At 39.4% G+C, this 16,893-nt stretch overlaps 1 protein-coding gene across 11 annotated transcripts in view; it reads right to left on the reverse strand.

Annotated features, from left to right (window-relative positions):
- Nucleotides 1–16,893, reverse strand: part of adgrb3 (adhesion G protein-coupled receptor B3) — a 105,277-nt gene that overhangs the window by 25,859 nt on the left and 62,525 nt on the right. For all 11 annotated transcript variants that reach the window (XM_034152208.1, XM_034152216.1, XM_034152211.1 and 8 more), the window contains 5 exons: nt 13,759–13,867; nt 8,312–8,458; nt 7,248–7,323; nt 5,658–5,760; nt 5,134–5,177 (listed from right to left, as the gene is read on the reverse strand). In XM_034152208.1, the coding sequence (XP_034008099.1) occupies nt 5,134–5,177; nt 5,658–5,760; nt 7,248–7,323; nt 8,312–8,458; nt 13,759–13,867 (479 nt within the window). The remainder of the gene's footprint in view (nt 1–5,133; nt 5,178–5,657; nt 5,761–7,247; nt 7,324–8,311; nt 8,459–13,758; nt 13,868–16,893) is intronic.

A 16,893-nucleotide genomic window follows, 5' to 3' on the forward strand; every position in this document is an offset into this window, starting at 1 on the left:
TTCCAGCTATTCCTCAAAAAACATGTTTTGGATATCATGCCATTCTAATTTTAAATTTAAATGTTATACATTTTAAGAAATTGTAGTTTTTGTATTATTACCCCAAGCTTCCATAAGTGGGTATTTTTGGACCCGGTCAGGTGGTTTTCTTGAAGTATCTTTGTAATTAAAAAAATGTATCATTTCATATTCCAGCTATTCCTCAAAAAACATGTTTTGGATATCATGCCATTCACATTTAATTTACATTTTAAGAAATTGTAGTTTTTTTATTAGTACCCCAAGCTTCCATAAGTGGGTCAAAACTGACCCGCATGCATTTGCTATGGAATCCTATGGGAAAACGTTTTTTTTCAAAATGTAAAAGACATTTCTAAAATTATAAATAGTGAAAAATTAAATATAAAATATTTCTAGTGTGAACCAAAATATAATACTAAATATTATTTAAGAGATTTTTCTTAACCAGAATGACAAAGATTGCATAAAAACACATATTATTCTAATACGGGTCCTTTTAGACCCACTTATGGAAGAGTGTTGGGTCCAGTCACTCGTGCATCTAAGGGTTAAGGCCACTGTTATTTAGTGTGTGACCTTGCGTGTTGCGAGTAAATCATCTAAATTGACTTCTATTGACTTTAGAAGAAAACAAATATGTAAGTAAACCCCTAATCTTGTGGTCCGAGCTTCAGCCCACTGCAGGTATGGAAAATGTATTATACACGTTTGGCCATAAAGATTACAATCTGTTTGGTTATACTGTATCGTGACTTTGTGATATAATGTATTACCTTTAGAGAGGTTTAGCGAGGAAGCAAGAAACAAGGAGAATCAGATCATAAGAAATAGGTGTCATAAATATGTCAGTCAGTAAAAAGGCCGTGTGTTTTAAAGAGGGGTCAAGATGCTGTTAAGTCTGATTTGGAAAGTTATTTCAGGATTTAAAAGACGTTAATAATGAAGGGTGTCCTCGATAAGACTTTGGTGGATAATCTGAGAGGGGGAAGCAAAAACATCTGCGATTAAAAAGTCAGAAAGACTCTCGTTCGGCTCCCCGTGCGCTTTACAAGGATTCAGAGGATTATAAAAGCATCTAATTGCAGGATAACGCCAAAAGGCTCAAACTAGCTCGTTATGTAATTCTGTAATTTTATTTTCCTGCAAGTTTAGTGGCGGTTTGGAGTAACTGAGGAGCTAGAATTTATGCAAGTGATTACAATGCTCAAAATTAGATTACTTATGTTTACCATTTAAATAAGAATGAGTTATGAGCTTTAAAATCGGCTACAAAGTGATCTGATTCAAACTCATGCTGCATTCACAGTGTTACTTAATCTCCGAGATATTGCACATAAATGTAAAATATTATGTATCTTGGGTAGTTGGATCTATCACCCCCAAATATTTATATTTGAACACTACAGGGAAGTCAGCTGATCTAAAATCACTGTGTTGGATTTCACATTTTTCCCTTGGCACAGTGGTGGGATATTGGCAATTTCAGGCTTGTTTGATAGCTGAAAATATTGACATTTCAAAGAGTAATAAAAGTGTATGCATCTGACCTGTTTACACCCGGCGCTGTGGAGACTTGATCATATTGGCTCTCTTGATCATATTGGCTCTCTGGATTCTCCAATGTTTTATTTTTCACACTGAGAGCTGCACAGAGGTATGTTTATTCCTATCTTTGTTTAATTCTTTATTGCATTCATGTTCTTTTTTGATTGTAAGCCAATGCCAGATGCAACAGTGCTCTGGGTTAAAAAAGAGTCAAATCATGAATATCCCGATTGATATCTTACTTTAATTGCAAATAATTAAATGAGGATTTATTGACAACTAATTATTCTGTCAAGACTTGTGTTTCAGTATTTAAAAAGAAGCAGATAATGTCAGTTTTCACATTAATTATCTTATTCTTAATATTGTAAATGATGTGAAACGCTCACTCGGATCCTATACTGCAGTTTGAAAATACTCTATTACAAGAATCCAGCATTCAAATGTGTTTGAGAGTAATGCCACTGATCATACAAGTAGCACTCAAAGGTTGTAATTCATTTGAAAAGAGAACCTTTTCAAAATGGTATCTAATTACAGTTCTGTAGTGGATGTATTTCCAACCGGTATCAGGTATAAGGAGCATCTTGTTCTTAACAAAAGTAATTGCATTTTTTTGTTATCATACTTTATAAAACTACTCAATACTGGTTATAAAGAATTGCCCAATTTAATGCCCATTTACAATTTAATGAAATATTCGGCTGGCTTTCTTTCCTTTAAGTTAATGGACTTTAATATGTCAAATTATTTTCATTAAACCTGGTCCTCACATCAGTATTTCTGGGTATGAAAAACATGAAGAACTATTGCCTTCTCTCCTATTGCTCCCGTATGCTAAAAACAGAAGATTCCAATGATCTAGTTTTGCCTTTATTAAGATTTAACAGCACCTTATTACAAATGCACTGATTTGGTTCCCTCTGCATAGCAACATGCGGGAAAAGCACAGAAAGAAAAAGACAAATGTATAGATTCTACCGCTATATCAGCTGCAGCTTTGTAGAGTTGAACAGCGTGTCCCTCTCATATTCCCAGCACATAAACAGACAAATCACAAGTCTTTCCTCGTGTTCACACGTAACCATGTTTACCCCTCGGGCTTCCACCCCTGTTGTGAAAGTAAAGCAGCAGAGGCTCAGGTGTGGCAGCTTCTCTCAGCCTCGCACATTCACTGTGGCTGCCTCCAGTCTTAAATATTCACATGATCTGAATCTGGACCTCACGAGTCAGTGAACAACATTTCTTCATTCTGCTAATTGTTACAGTGAGCACTCTCTGTTGGTTTGGTCCAACATGGCTGACAGATGGCTTATTACCCCTTCGATGAGAGTCCTGAGAGTGGCAGCTATTGTGTAATAGAACGAGTCGACTGTTTGAAGTGAACATGATAATCATGCCACTCTCAACGACTTATTGCATAAACGCTGCGATTAAAACACTTGCTTCGTGAAAGTCAAGAGTAAAAGAGAATGAAGCAGAGTTGTCCCAGTTGTAACTTTGCTGTTCAAAAATAGACCGGTTGCCCTCAAATGCAGCACGATAGAGGACAGCACAATTCACATGCTATTTGAAAGTAAGAATAACATCCTCCTACTGTACAAGCTGTTGACTGAGATGCTTCAGCCACAACTGCTGTTTCCCATAACCACAGCAAAACTGAGGTCCAAAGTATTTCCAGTAACTGCTCATCCAAAATGATTTAGTTACACACCAAAACACACTAAATAATTAACGTGTAGGGCTGTTTTTAGTAATGAGCAACGCATAAATGTGCCATCTTTCAAAATGTTTCTCAAAAATGATTAGATACACCACAAAGTACCACATTAACACTTATGAAATTATAAAGATTCTTGTTTATTCAGCAACACTTTTAGTCAGTGGATGTGGCGTTAAGTGCCTTCTACAGTAATACAACTGGTCCCCTAGTTGCGTTCAAAAACAGGTATTGACTATTAGGGAAAGCAAACGTGCCTTGCGCAGTTACTGTCAGAATGATATTATTATCAGAAATGCAAAGGTAGGAGATAAACTAGTGTGTTAGCGCAGAAAAACAAATCATATACTGCAACAATTCCCCATATTCAACAATGTTCTCTGACACCAAATGTTTTCTTCCACATAACATTATGGGAAATGCATTTTTCCAGTGTCCCTTGTGCACAGGATAATAAGTATCTTCCTGTAACAATTAAAACATCCAGAGACAATAACAGAATGCAATATATAAAAAATAGCTGGCCAAAAAACGTTCAAAACAGGGTTTGCCATAATGAAATTCTGAAAGCTTAGAGCTGTAAATAATTCAACAGCTATTAGCTTCTGTTCCTGTTTTAGTGTAATTAGTAAATCGTTGCCTCTCAGCTAAATAAGTGAACAGACCTCACTGCAAAGTAGCAAAGGAGGTTGAGTCTCCGCGAGAGGAAACGCTCCAACAACTTTCGTTTTATCAAGTGACACTGTGACAAGAACATTGCTGTGTCAAATGTTAACGGGGCAGGCGAGAAAATCATTCCACCGCAAACAAGGTGACATCAAATCCATTTAAAAGCATCAGGACAGCAACCTCAGACAAAACAAGTCCAACTCACTCACTTTTCAGCAATGACCAAAAGCTTCAGAAAAGCATTCATTGGGTGTGTGGATGTGTAGGTTGTGGACAGAGGAATAAACAAACATTATTAGTATATTGCAACCTAATTCAAAACCTTTCCATAATGGCTTATGTTTAACTTCTGCTGTGATTGTGTCACGTCTTTCTTTTGTCTCCGTTAACATTTTACTTTGTGGTGTGGTGCTTCTTTTTGCCAATGCAGCTGTGTTTTGTATATGTCCTCATGATTTTGGGGAGTTTTCCCCCTGCTATGTTACATAATGCTGCAGTATTTATGGCTCCACCACTTCAGGCAGTGACTACCCAGCCTATTTGTATCTCTGTGACTTTCCTTATGAAATAATGATTTTTCAGATGACTGTTGAGAACCAATGATTAAGTTCATTTGTTTGTAACTCTACGTACACTTTTAAAGACTTCCGTGCACAACACAAGTCTCTAAAACTTGGATTCATAGGAGTAAACTTATGACTCAGTCAGGAGTGACTCATATGGTGCTCTGATAAGATGAAATCATGACGGCATATGCTGGACGCAGGAACACTGCAAAACTTACAAACACTGACTCAGAGTTTGAAGGTAAAAAGAAAACTTCACAAACTGGATTCATGTTAGTCAAAATAAACATGTGAATCTCAGAAATGCATACATATCACATTATGCTTCACAACTGTTTCATTTACAGCTGGAATGTTGGTATTCCTATTATTTTGACCCATCCCTAGTAAGGGTTTAATGTCAAATGTTGCCTTGCAGGTGTATCTTCTCAAGCTTTTCTTTCTGTGCTAACCCAGCTTATTAGAGTAAGAAGAAGCTGCAAGAAGTGCACTAGAGATATTTGAAGAAAGAACGCACACAGCCCCAATCTCAGGGGCGTGATAGAAAAGCAATACAACAACATCAGCGATACATGGGAAGAGTTTGAAAAGTGAAAGCGAATGCCCACTTACATGATGTTGCTGTCCCACAGCGCACAGTAAGGGTTCATTGTTCCCTGGGAGGCAAGGAAAGGACAAAATGTTTATCAGGTCAATTATGATGATAGTTGATCATCATTATCATCACCATCATAATCATCATACATCTACGGCATATCTGTCCTTCATTGTAGATCTTTGTGTTTCATACAGCACATATTCCGGACACACACACAGACACACACACTTGCTGACACGTTCAGACTTCCTGGCACTTTATCTCCAAGATGAATGAAGAGGCCTGAATCATAAAAGGGATTGTCCATGTAATTATCTGACTGCGGTACGCTCTCCTGACACCGGCTGCTTGCAAATTAATTATCGAGTCAATTAACCACCATTGTGTCGGATGATGGGAGTTATATGTGCTCTGCAATATTCAGTCAACAGACACAAAGACTTTCTAGTCGTTTTTTTATACCACAACTAACACAGAGAGCAACACTCATTTGTTCATACAACATGTGTTTAATGTAAAAAAAAACGGCGGTGCTTACATTTGCCAGGTGAGCCAGTTCGATCTCCAGTTGGGATTCAGTCGTTTTTGGCTCAGGCCTCACAGTCACAGCGATGACCTTGGAGTTCACAACAGTGTGGTTCCTGAGTCAAACACAAATCACAGAAAATAAGACACATCTTTGAAGTTCCTAACACACAGAATGTTTGCATGTCATTTAGGGGCAAACGCAGTCAAGCATAGGCCATCCTCTTGAGTTCCAAATGGTACACAGAGCTTATTGGTATGCAAGATGAGTAACATTCCCAGTGTTCAAAGACTCAAACCCTTGATTTGACCTTAAATACCTGTTTCCGTGCTCTGTGCAGAAGCATGATCAGGTACGGTTTAAGTGTAGAGTCAGTGAGACTTATGTGGGATCTATAAGGAACACTAGTATCAAACCGGATTTAAGGTCTCTAAAAAGGTTTTATGCAAGAAGAATCTAAAATTGCCCTGGAATCAAAAGTAGAGTGCCAGTAGTTCGAATACATTTTTAAACTAATTGCATAATAGTCGAAGGTATTTTCTCTAGGGCAGTTTGTATTGAATTTGAACTCAAATATCAGGGAAGGCAGGATGTCAAAAAGCTGCCCATTAAACTTCAAGCAGCTGTTCAGGATGTTTGCCAGTAATGCTTTTTGAAAACATCCAAGCAGGAAACAGAGAGTAGAAATCAAAGGCCCGTCTGAACTGAACAATATTTTTCTCTTCGTATCTATGCTTTTATAAAAAAAAACACATCTCCAGCTGTACAGTTGACAACATATTCTTAATATTAGAATCTGATATCCATGAGAGCATCTCACTAGTATGAGCAATGTCAACTTATCTAAAGGAAAGTAGAGTTAAGTCCGAGCAGCCCGCTGCCCGAGCTGAGAACATCTTTATCTGACTGTTCACACAAGAAGTTCTTTAGCTCTCTGCTTTTAATGCACTAAAAATACCTCTGACATTTGGCAGTGAAAAAGTTATGTTCTTCTTTGAAACTTCACAAGCTTGACATTTGGCAAAGGAACAAAATCAGTTGCCACTTGATCTGCTCGTCCTCCCGGGCTTCAGGGTACCATTATGGGCTCGTCTCCACATGTGCCCGGGGGGGGGGGGGGGGGGGGGGGGGGGCTCCACCTGTGACAGCTGGCCTGGCCTGGAATGACCCTTCTGTCCTTGGGACTTGTTGATCGGGGTGTGACACCAGGTGTTTGTTTGCAACGTCCCGCTGCTTTTCCAGACACTAATGTCCTCCTTAATTAACTAAATTTTCCATGCTACAGTGACTATGTTTCATTAAAAGCACACTAATCTTTAATTTTAAAAAGTTGTATACATGCCATATCCCGAGCTTATTCCCTAAGGACTATTAAAGGACCATACAAACCAAACGCAGTAAAGGAAAGTTTCTGAATTTCAAGTCTTTCAAATGGAACATATCAGGGACAATGGAGACAGGTGCAGCCCTGTTTTTAAGCTTTGATCTACTACTCTGAATAAAAATGGACACCCCTGCAGCCTCTGGAGGGGCTAAATCTGCCTCATATTTCCTCTAGCCACCAGACCAGAAAATGCAGACAGGGAGATATGCGGCCCTTACTTTGGTGAAGGTAGCATGAGTCCGAGAGTCTTGTAGAGAACTGTTCCCAAAATGAAGACGGGCGATCCCTCCATATCTGTAAACGAAAAGAAGGACAATTAATAAACATTATTTTCAGGTTTTATACTGATAGCCCTTCTTTTTAATGTCCTCCAACCTCATGTTGACACGGTTGCTTGAATAGAATAAAAGTGTATATTCAAAATGCACATACTGTAGGGTTTTCCTTCCAATAACATGCTGAATTTTCATAATTTAGAGAACACTTTTAATTGGAAGTGACACTTCTTGGTTTACAGTAAGTAAGCATGCAAGTTCTTAGTGTAGTTTTTGCCAATTATACTTACTGTAAAGTGTAACTTTTTTCCAGCAGCCTTTGTTGACTCCAGTAAAATACTTGCTATCGAATCAGCTTTTTACACGGTCCAAATGAGAGTGGCTGGGGTTAGGCACGTGGCACAGATTCCTAATCAATCCTTTGTTATCTTTGATATATTCCGGATAAAACTGATTACACCAATTAACCAAATCATCTGGCTCTGGATTAGGATATACAGTTGCGACTGGCAGAGTTTGAAAGGATGCTGAAAATGCTGAGTCGATGGGAAACTCAGTGACTGAACAAGCACAGGCAAGCAGGCTGTGTTTAAAGGCTTGTAGCATTATTTCACTTTCCCAAAACAATGGGTGGTGTAGCATTAAACAATAGAAAAGACCTTCCCCACAGGATTGATGTGTCTGTATGCAAGTCATGTTGTAAGTCAGACAGCGCAATTTCACTAAAATCATTCAGCTTTTGCTGAGATGTCCATATATTTATTTCTCATTGCTCAGCTGTGGCTAGAGAATCTATCATTGTCTATTTACGATGCATTAATCATACAATTCTACCACAGTGCCCTCTGCAGATTCTGGAAATGTTACTGGAAGTTGGAATTAAACTTTAAACATTATGTAGTATAAATGTTGTAGAGTACAAGGAGCATGTGTACACATCACAGCTGCTAGATGAAGACATGTTGGACCAGAAGTAGAGTGGCTCTGATATATAAACGCTTACATACCTGCTGACTGGGAAACAAAGAGGCCCTTGGGGATGACCACTTTATCTTCCGAGTTCCTGGCCCAGTCGACCATGCCTTTACGACCCTTCATGGGGAAGTTGATGTCAGTCATCACAGACACTGCGGGGAGCCTCTGGATGCTGGCCACTGCAGAATCCAAACAAACACACCAAAGAAGAAATACTGATGATCGATATACTTTAGAGTATTTATGAGTTTATAGATTGTGTCATGGAGAATCATGCTGGTTCCAGTTAATAAAACGACGCCCTGCAATAAAAATGTTTTCACATGGCAGATGTTTTTGCTGTCTCGTACACACAGCAGGTCACTATGAACTAAGAATTAAAGGATAGACACACACATAAACACACAAATGCACGTGTGCAGTATGTGTTTTGTATTATTAAGTGAGTATTTATGTTTCCTGCATAAACTTTGTGTAAAATCATATTGTCTTACTATTTATTAGTTCTTATCTTTTCTTTTTTATCTTTCTTTACTGGCACCAGTGACTTCTAACAGAGCCAGGCTAGCTTTAGATCTCCTTTTTCGAGTCTTTAAGCTAAGTGGCTGCAGCTCATTGTTTTGAAATGCTGCCATTTGAATGGGTTTTCTTTCTTTAATAACATGAATCAAACCTATTATACTGTATGTCGTCCTTTCATCCTGCAGAGGTTGTGCAACACTTTTGCGACCCATATTCAAAACAGGATTAGAGTCAGCTATCACTCCCAAGTTAAGTCAGATCCCTAATGCTCTATCTAACACCACTGAACAATGGAGCAATGCATATTGGTCAATGCATATATGGCATATTCTTTTGGCCCAGGCCTACAGTATATGTTTACAGAGTGACAAAACACAGAAAAACCTATTTTCATTTGTCAACCTGAATTGTGAATGTGCAGGTCAATTAAACGTCAGATAATCTCCAACTGGGCTTTTAATGCGTTCAGTTACACATTTACCGCTAAGTGCAAAATCAAAGCCACAACTGAAATCTCCTTAATCACTCTTTCCTTTTCTCGCTCCCTGCTGAGGTGCCAGTCCGTGCACCGAGGCAGCGACAAGGAAAATACCCAGGATCAACGGGAAGGGCCTCAGCATTACAAGAGGAGGATAACGCTGTACTGTTCTCTCTCCCTGGTATCACATCCAGTCCCAGTCAGCTGGGGAATCTGAGGCTAATCCTCATTGATGCAAAACCTCTATTGTTACTTGTGCTGTGCCAATAATACAATTCCCGGCAAGACTCCGTGTTGAGTGAGATCTGTGACAGAAGGTGTGTCTGTGTGTTTGGGATGATCCAGCAGCGGGCACGAAATCACAGAGCACCGCGAGACCTGCCATTTGCAACGGGTCCTGTTCACAGCACCAGATGTTAGAGGCAGCAGTGGGAAGCGTGTGTGTGTGTGTGTGTGTGTGTGTGAGTGTGTGTTGGTGGTTTTAGTCACGGGGCACACTGTGAAACACAACAGGGGGCTATGGCGGCTGTCTTTCAGAGTCCTGGGTAATCCTGCTGGTAAATGGGGCTTTGCACTTGCCTGATGGGTATAGGCAGCACAAATAAAGTGATAATGCAGAATTGTGATGCTCCTGAACACCGAGAGTGTTCTGTATGGCGCGTTATCATAAGAGGGAATTAATGCACCGCTCATTACGTCTGAATGCGTTCATGGAAAATAAATTAATAAACGTTCGCAGCTGTCGCTTGTCTGTGTGTAATTTCAATTAATCATTATTAGTGTCATAATAATCACTTCCATGAAGTACAGCCTCAAAATAGACGGCCCGAACACAAATGTCAAAAGGGCATGATGTGTTTCAGCGCCAACGTGGAGTTTCATTTTCACCAGGCTTCTCTTTGTCCTCCGAGTGTTTGCTTGTGAGGAGAGAGCACAAGTTGCCGGATTGAAGAGCTTTCCGCAATCAAGGTTATTTGACTAAAAGTAGGAGGACAGAGGACGATGCAGCGGTGACAGCCAGTATTTATCTAGGTGTCAAGAGGCTGCCATAAATTAGTGACGAAATGATGCCGCAATATCTTACTCAGCCAGATGCTCTCCACTTGGCTTCCACCGATGGGTCCACAAAACGTCCCATTCTTTTAATCAAAAGAGCCACGTGGACAACGAAGCACTGTAGTGAGAGCAGTGTGTCTGACTATCAAAGCCTCTGTGTGTCCAGGGATCAATCTATTATCCATCTCTTATTTATGTATAATTGAAATAGAATTTGGTATATTGACTTATTTTCCAAATACGGTGTAAAAATATACCTGTTACCTTGGTTGGTTATTGGCTAATGGTTACACAAGCCAAAAAAATCGTTATGACATCACAAAGTGGCCCAAATCTGATCAGCTCATTTTCAGACAGGTTTTTATATAAATGGATCAGGACAAAAAGTGAGAGAATCTTTTTTCCTGAAACTTTCAGAATCTCTTTACACAGAGGGGACACATGTTTATATGAAAGACATGAAAAAGTGGATTTTGCATGATAGGTGACCTTTGAATGCACCTTTATATAAATGCACTTTTGACTAAAGTCAGATTTTTTTTTTGATATAATTATTTTGTCCTGACATTTTCAACTAACAGGTAAAACATTATTCTGAGCTCTTGGGCTAGAACACCTTCACATTTTCACAGCAGCAGGAGGGTTCTGCTTTATCCTAGCCAGAGGCAGCTTATTACTGCTGCGTCTTCCAATCATTTCTCAAAAAGCTGCTTCAGAAATATTTCTGCCTCAGTCCTGCATCTCAGAAATAATAATCATACTGCACTTCACCATTTCTTTGCTCTTGTTCTCCAAGAGTTCATTGGGACATAATGTGCTTTTTAACAAGCCATCACTAACTGCCCCCTAGCCATTTTCAAACATATTTTTCAAGGCTGCTTATTTAAAAACATGTTTTTTAAATGTTTATCTCTGACCTCCCACCTATCGCTCTTGTCCAAACCAATAATGTACAACCTTGTCCAATTGTACATACATCGCAGATTACTCAGATATTACAACTGTTATAATTATCCGTTTTGTGTATTTCAACTAAATACATTTTAAGGAAAGACGGACTGTCTGTTTTATTAGTAAAACTGACGAAGCAACATAGCTGCAACTCATTAAAAGGTGCATGAAGTAATCAGGAATAGTTCAGTCACACCAGGAGAACTAGAAGAGGCAAAACATCAAACTGCAATCTGCTTTCTTTCAGAAAGTTATTATTTATTTTTGATGCATAAATGCCATGTCTGTCTTAGGGTAATGTTAGTGAAAATATTGCCTGAGTCAGAAAGTTTCAACATTAAAACCTTATTTATCCTATTAAAATTAAATATATAATTGTAATATATTCCAGTGGCTGCAGGTTATTAGGTTTTGTTTTTTAAATGACCATCGATTGTAGAGTAATTTCCTAATTTATTGTAGGTTATCTATCATAAAACATGATGTCAGTTGTTTTAAAAATGACATTGATTGACTTTCAATTCAGTCAAATCAAATGTTTCTATCAATGCCCCTTTAAATGCAGTGATATACAGAGTAACATAACTTGAAAATGTATTTATAAATAAAGAAATCTGACTTAAAATCAAACTAAAAACCTTCTTAAATGTGAAATTATTAGAAAATAGTCTCTTGTAAAATATGTTTACAGAAATTGCGATAATTCCTGTATAGCACTATAAGAACATTAGCCCTGATATTAGTCAGAGCTTTCTTTAGGACTGCAAACCAATGCTGAGATGCATCACCACTTCATGTTTACCCAAAGATTTTCTGTGGTATTGTGTCTGACACGGGTTTAATCTGCAGTGCCACAGATTTAAGCGGGGGTTCAACTGTCATATGGCTGACTAATATTGTTAGGGTCAAGTATTTTATATCCAAGTTGAGCCATGCGATTCACACGGCTGTTCAAGGAATTTCCATAAATCTGGATAAAAACACTTAACTGTCTATTTAGAGTCAGTTTCACAGAATGGGCTGCATATTTAGCATACATCAGGGGTCATGTGTTAATGCTTTCTCAGGCAGAAAGAGTGGGCATTGCCATTGAAGAGGGACGACTATCATTAAGCCAAATTGAAGGAAGTATACTAATACAGGAGAAGGAAACAGAAATATTCTCACGTCTGTGAAATAAGTCATTAAGGCTTTACGGTATGCATTCAAGCCTTACTTCAAAGTGCCGATTACTTAATTTGCTTCTCATGATGCTTCGTAATGGCATTTTGATGAGTGAATTCATTGTGCCATGTTTGAAATGCTTTTCTGGCTGGGCGACCTATTCATCCATATACTGTAGAGATTATATACCATAAAGAGCCACCAAGTGCAAGTGTTTGCTAGAAGTGGGTCAAATGTTAGCTACTGTATTGTAAAGAATATGAAGAAGAAACCTTGCTCCTTCAGAGCAATCACAAGGTTTTACATGCTCACATTCACTTGCATGAATAAAACAAGACTGCAGCTCTATTATTCCATTTCAGTAAGACACCAGTTATGGCTGAGTAAGAAATGAAATGCCATGGAGACTTCAGATCATCCAAAAGGCTGCGCGACAGAAGAAAAAGAATCCAGCAGAACATCAGGGAATGGAAATGTTGCTAAAATACTTTTTTTTTCTTAAAGAGTGGGAGTTATAATCTGGTCCACAATCAGTGGCGCAGCAACAATGTTCTCAAGCTCATTACAGCTGCAAAGAAAAACCTGTAATTTGACTTCCACTTGTATAGCCCTTTATCAGATACACCAACAATATTTTACTTTGCATGACTGCTTATCTTTCAAAGGAGCTGACAAACCATCTCTTTTCAAGCTACGGCACTTCTGAACAACATACTTAAGGTTATGCTCTGCTAATGATGTCTCTCTCAAAGAATTGCAGTACAGTACAACACCACAAATACTTACTAACCATTCAAATATGACACAAGCATACTTTGATTATTGGGGAACAAACTATGGCTGTATGGAAAATGTACAATAAAAGAAAAGTAAATGGCTTTAGAAGACAATAGAGTGAAGACAAAAACAGTTGTCTTTAGCATATAATAACATCTAAAATAACAGTAAAGCATCAACATTGTATATTTAAGGAGTGCTGTGTGTATGATTGTCTTTATAACTCTATTAAAGAAGAGTGTTTGCCTTGTGGGGGTTCTTTCACTGCACCCTCATGATATTGGATTGAATGTTAAGTGTTTTCATAATAATTCAGCATATTAAGACCACAAGCTCAGTTTTAATTAACATTATTGATTAGCAGTAATTTTACTCCCCCACCCTTACCACGCACCATTTATCCTAAATTAATGATGGTGGAGAAATTGACACAAGGAGTCGGCAGGGATTGTGTGTCCGTGTCATGCGGAAATAAACAAGAAAACAAACTCTGTGCCTGAGGGCCAGGAGGAGAAGAGGGCCGATTCTTACCCAAGTTCCCAGTCATCAAATAGGCATTGTGGAAATCGTTCATGCCCAATCCGACGATGTGGATGAATTCCTCGATGACCTGCATGAGCTCCACTGCTCCGGGATAGATCTGGACGAGATATGAGAGCCAAGGAGACATTTTCAATTTCAACGGTTGTTATCAGTGGAAAGATGGGAGTGTGTAGCACGACAGAAGAATGGAAAAAGACAGCAAATAAAAAGCAGGTTACACACACATATTGTAAATAAACTTCAGGAATATAGTTAAACGCAGACGCTGTAAGAAACATTAAAAAAACACAATTAAAAAGGACATTTAGCTGAATAAACAACAAAAACAGAAGAAAAGGAGATCAATAAGCACATGGGTCACAGTGTTAGACATACTTATATTATGCTTAAAATGTATTGTGGTTTGAAACTGATTTCACAGTATTTTCACGTAAATGTATCCAAATGTCATATAATGGAAATTGAACCATCTAGAACAATCACAAAGTATTTCGATAGTTGATTTGTCATCATTAGTAGTAGTAGTTTTAGTAGTCTTTAGGTTAAAACTAAAAACAGTGTCTGTTTTCACTTTATCCAATGTGACGATTTGACATTTTGTAAATACCAAATAAGCAATGTAGATATGTAACCTTGAGTTCTGGGAATGTTTTATGGGATTTCATTATCCTCTGATACTTTACAGATCAAACGGTCATATAAAGCAGTGGGTAGATAGATCACATTAAATCAGGCGTTACAGCAGTTAGCGCAGGGTTATGCTGCGATGTTGGAATGTCACTTAAATGGCCCATTTAGCACCAAGTGACTGCATGACAATTACCGCCTTTGAACTCCCTCATGGCGGTGGTGTACAGCTCTGGTTCGCCAGATACGTGATTGGCCAACACAGAGTGATGTTGGGTTGTGTTTATCCTGCTTTTCAAAACGTTTTTTTAACCCTTTGCTGCAGGCCTCTCTTTTATTTTGGCACCCCACCACCAAAGTTTAAAAGCAATACCTGAGTGGTGTTTTCACCGCAACGCCTGGATTGAATGCAGCCTAATTGAACCATGTGACACCAGCATCAGAGCGATAACCCCCGTGTTTGCACACACAGTTGCTGGTTGGCTCCTCTTCTGAAAGGCTCTGCCAGCTCAAGGGTGATTGCCAGGGTTCATGTGACGCTTCACGGACAGCAGCACTCAGTGGGGGAATGCAGAGGCAGGATTTCATGTCCACGACCAGCAACACTGCTGGTCCCGTCAGCTCTTTCCTCAAGTCGATAAATCAAAGGCACACTAATCCGATAATTGACCTTCAAAAGATTGGATCACTGTCATGGCTGCCGATCTAGTTCGGATGGGTTGAATCTAATAAGAGGCTTCAATGGGGTGGAGAGCAGTTTTGCATTCCTTTGACCCCGATATTGAGAATATTTTTTTAGTACTGTGTAGCTGTGGCATAAATGACGACATTCTGTGCAGCTGCACAGACCAATACTGTTTTAACAATTCAAAATGTCTGTAAGAGAGCTGTGTCACACAATGTTTTTTTTGCAGGACTTGAACAAATGTGTGAGCACATAATGTTGATGTTGCGTGTGAAAAAGCGTGTGAGTGGCACTTAATTACAATTAACAATTAACACCTCACTTTTGATTTCAAACAAACACCTGAGGCAGCTATTTCCCCCCTGTGTGTGTGTGTGTGTGTGTGTGTGTGTGTGTGTGTGTGTGTGTGTGTGTGTGTGTGTGTGTGTGTGTGTGTGTGTGTGTGTGTGTGTGTGTGTGTGTGTGTGTTTCACACATGCCGCCACATGTGCTGCTGCTAAGCCAGTGATGCTGAAGTTGAGATCCTCTGACACAGCAGAGTGAGAGCCATGGTGGGGGAGAAAAGCACATCACGTCGCCCCTTCCGGCATGTCTGACGCACAGTGCAGTCATGTTCATTCTGCTGGTCTCCATGGCAACCCTGAGATGTGAAAGCAGCGCAGGGAAATGGCTGCAGTGGTGGATCTATAGACAGAGCTCTTCCTTTCCTTGCCATGGTAACAGTGACAGGAGGTGAATATATAGTGATCTCTGGACAGAGCCAACTCCGCAGCCAGTAAAACCTCATAGTGAGGTGTTTCATGTGAGTGTTTTGAATGCCCACAGCACACAGTGTGTGGGTGCTGTGCAGTGTGAGCTCAGAACACTCATTAATGTACCACAAGCCAGCAAGTGAGAAAAATTGATAGCTGTGAAGTCCAAGCGTCGTTGTCTGCTGAAATCAGACAGCGTCGTTTAACCAACGTCCTCTTGGTGAATCTGAAGCAGCAGCACTCCTCGGACAGGCACATTAATAACGACAGAAATAATTAACACATATCTCTTCTGGGCGTTCAATCACAGAGACAACTTTTCCTATTCCTATATTTCCTCTGATCTATCTGTCTCCATCTCTGACGCATTGATGAAGCTGCTCATTTGTGAGCTCTTCTCACAGACAACATACCTTTTTGTCCTGCAAAACTAAAGCTGCATTGAGTACACAGTAATTACTGCCTGTAGAGACATCAGACTGACTTTGAACTGTGTGCCTTCCCCTTGTATCCAAGTAAAAGTCAAGCGTGGGGAAACGCAGACAAAAAAAGAGACCCGGGTGATTTTGAGACACCCCTCAGCCATGTGTCAGTGCCGGTGATATACCCAATTTAAGTCAATTTACCAGTGAAGGTGACAACGGAGCAGATGCCCTCTGCGGGCTCGCCGTCCATCACAGATGGTATCTCTGTCAGAGACTGGATGTGCGTGATTTCAGGTTGTCTGAGACACCAGTGGCACTTTTTTGAAAACAACATTTGCCACCTCTCGAGTTGAAAGATGTGGCCGACAGAGGACGTAGCCAGAAGCCGATCTCCTTGGATAAACACGGTGGCAAGAAAGTGCACTGTTCTGTACACATTTTTGTATCTAGCCTACAGTACGTTACTGTAGTTTATTGTTCCCACAATTTGTGTTTGATATGAGACTATGTTTTTATTTAACTGCGTCTCCATTTGAATGAGCTTCCTCACAATGTCAGAGAAATACAGAAAAGGCAATAAGTTTAGAAGCAATTAAACATTAAAACTGTTTTTTTCTATGATGTAATTCTACAA

Source organism: Trematomus bernacchii, unplaced genomic scaffold, assembly GCF_902827165.1.
Source record: "Trematomus bernacchii unplaced genomic scaffold, fTreBer1.1, whole genome shotgun sequence".
NCBI classification, from domain to species: domain Eukaryota; kingdom Metazoa; phylum Chordata; class Actinopteri; order Perciformes; family Nototheniidae; genus Trematomus; species Trematomus bernacchii.